Below are 2,083 nucleotides of genomic sequence, written 5' to 3'. Positions count from 1 at the left end.
GTGGATGGGGGGATGGGTGGATAGATGGATGGATGGATGGATGGATACATGCACACGTGCAGCCGGGCTGTGATGGGCCTCCAGCTTCCCCCTCTAGGTTTCCAGGCACCCCCCCACACCTGCAGCAGGAAGCTTCCAGCCTACCCCACCCCTGCCTCTGACCCTGTCACAGGCCTGCAGGGCTGAATGTGGCTTCTGTGGGCTGTGAAGCAGGTGAGCAGGGGCCCCTTCCCTCAGGAAGAAGGCATCTGGAGCTGCTCGGGCATCCCCCAGCCCCTCGCACTGGTATGCCAGAAACTCTCAGAGGTAATGAAACTAGGGGTTTGTCCTGATGCTTGTGTGTGTTTTGCCCCCCGGGACAGGTGCTGGCATCGACGGAGTGGAGGAGATCAAGCGGCATCCTTTCTTTGTGACCATAGACTGGAATGTAAGTCGCACAGCATGGGGCCCACAGCACATGGGTGACAGGGAGGTGAGGTGGAGGGCTCACCAGCTTGGTACAGACCAGAGGGGAACGTGGCCCTGTCCCCTGGAGGGGTGCCCTCTCTCAGGAGCCTTCTGGACAGGCTGCCATTTTACAGGCACAGACCAGGGACCACCTTCCTGCAGCACCAGGCCTGAGAGCCCTTTAACACTTGGCCCTTTAGAGGCAGGTTCCGATGACCCTGCAGCCACTCCCACCGCTGAGGACAGAGCAGGGATCTCCTTCTGCTCAGCAAGAGGCTGCAGAAGCCCCTCAGGTCTCCAGGCCCCTGTGGGTCTCCAGGCCGCGGGGTCGCTGGGCTGCTGGGCCACCTGGTCTCTGGGTCTCCAGGCCCCTGAGGGTCCCCAGGCTGCCAGGCCAGGCTGTGCAGGCCTCTTCTGTGTTGAAGTGCTGCGTCTCATACTCTGTGCTGCTCTCCCAGCCTCTGGTTTCAGGCTCAGGCCCACCCAGCTGCCACTCTCGTAGGGTCATTAAAGAAAACAAACATCCAGACTGTTAAGAGCAGTTATTGGTGACACTCGTTAGTGACGTAAGGAAGACCTCCATGGCGATGAGTTCAGGGACCACGGGGACAGGGTCTGCGGTCAGCGGAGAGATGGGGCTCAACTCTGAGCAGCTGGGGCAGTGGGATTAATAGCGGGGAGGGGGTTTGTGGATGGAAAAACACTGGGAGGAAACACGGGGGTGAGGGGCTCTGGCTGAAGTGACCTCACAGGACTTCTGCTGGACGCAGGCCTGGGGTCCAGACGTCACCTGGTGCGGGGCGGGCCCATCACATGTCGAGCCTCGGGCCCCAGTTCTCCAGGCTGACACCACGTTGGAGCTGGGCGCTGGCTGAGGGGCTCCCAAATCTCATTCGGACCCGCCGCTCGGAGCCGCCTCCCGGCCCGTCAGCGTGGGGAGCGGCCGCGGCTGGGCTTCGTGTGCCAGGAGGACGTCCCTCCTCGGATGTCAGTGTCTTCCGGTCCTTTCCTGGGGTGCACACAGCAGGCACATTTGGGGGCTCCGTTCCCTGAGCTGACAAATTAACCTCGAGAGACTCTAACAGAAGATAGGTATATATTACATTAACGTCCTCTCTAGGACCGAGGCTGTTAGTGGTGTTTGCCTTGCTCCCTGTCTTCGTCCAGTCACCTCCGTGGGTTCTAGCAGTGGGGGCACCATGGCAGCCGCCCCTGGCCCCCAGGGTTATGACCTCTGACAAGGTGCTGACACGAGTGCTGGATGGAACCAGCTGTGCCTGGAGCTTCTGACCTTACTCCTCCTCTCTCCTCCTCTTCTGAAAGTCGACCCACTGGGAGAGCACCAGCTTCCTTAAAACCCGCTTCTGTAGTTCTGATTATGCCGCTTTTACGGGGTTAGGATTCTTTTCAACACTGAGACTACAGAGAAGCATGTGAGATGCTGGCACCCCTGTGACCTCCCCACCAGGTGCACCTGTGACCTCTCCGCCAGGTATATCTGTGACCTCCCCACCAGGTGTCCCTGTGACCTCTCCTCCAGGTACACCTGTGACCTCTCCGCCAGGTGTCCCTGTGACCTCCCCGCCAGATGTCCCTGTGACCTCTCCGCCAGGTGCACCTGTGACCTCTCTGCCAG

At 60.3% G+C, this 2,083-nt stretch overlaps 1 protein-coding gene across 3 annotated transcripts in view; it reads left to right on the top strand.

The window, feature by feature from the left end:
* The window catches only part of LOC118001950 (ribosomal protein S6 kinase alpha-2), a 288,962-nt gene that overhangs the window by 249,892 nt on the left and 36,987 nt on the right, over window positions 1–2,083 (top strand). For all 3 annotated transcript variants that reach the window (XM_034992141.1, XM_034992140.1, XM_034992142.1), the window contains one exon: window positions 363–427. In XM_034992141.1, the coding sequence (XP_034848032.1) occupies window positions 363–427 (65 nt within the window). The remainder of the gene's footprint in view (window positions 1–362; window positions 428–2,083) is intronic.

This window comes from Mirounga leonina, unplaced genomic scaffold, assembly GCF_011800145.1.
Source record: "Mirounga leonina isolate KUSES-001 unplaced genomic scaffold, KU_Mleo_1.0 Mir_55, whole genome shotgun sequence".
Taxonomy (NCBI): Eukaryota; Metazoa; Chordata; class Mammalia; order Carnivora; family Phocidae; genus Mirounga; species Mirounga leonina.
The sequence above is the reverse complement of the archived record's forward strand: the minus strand, read 5'-3'. Positions and strand labels throughout refer to the sequence as shown.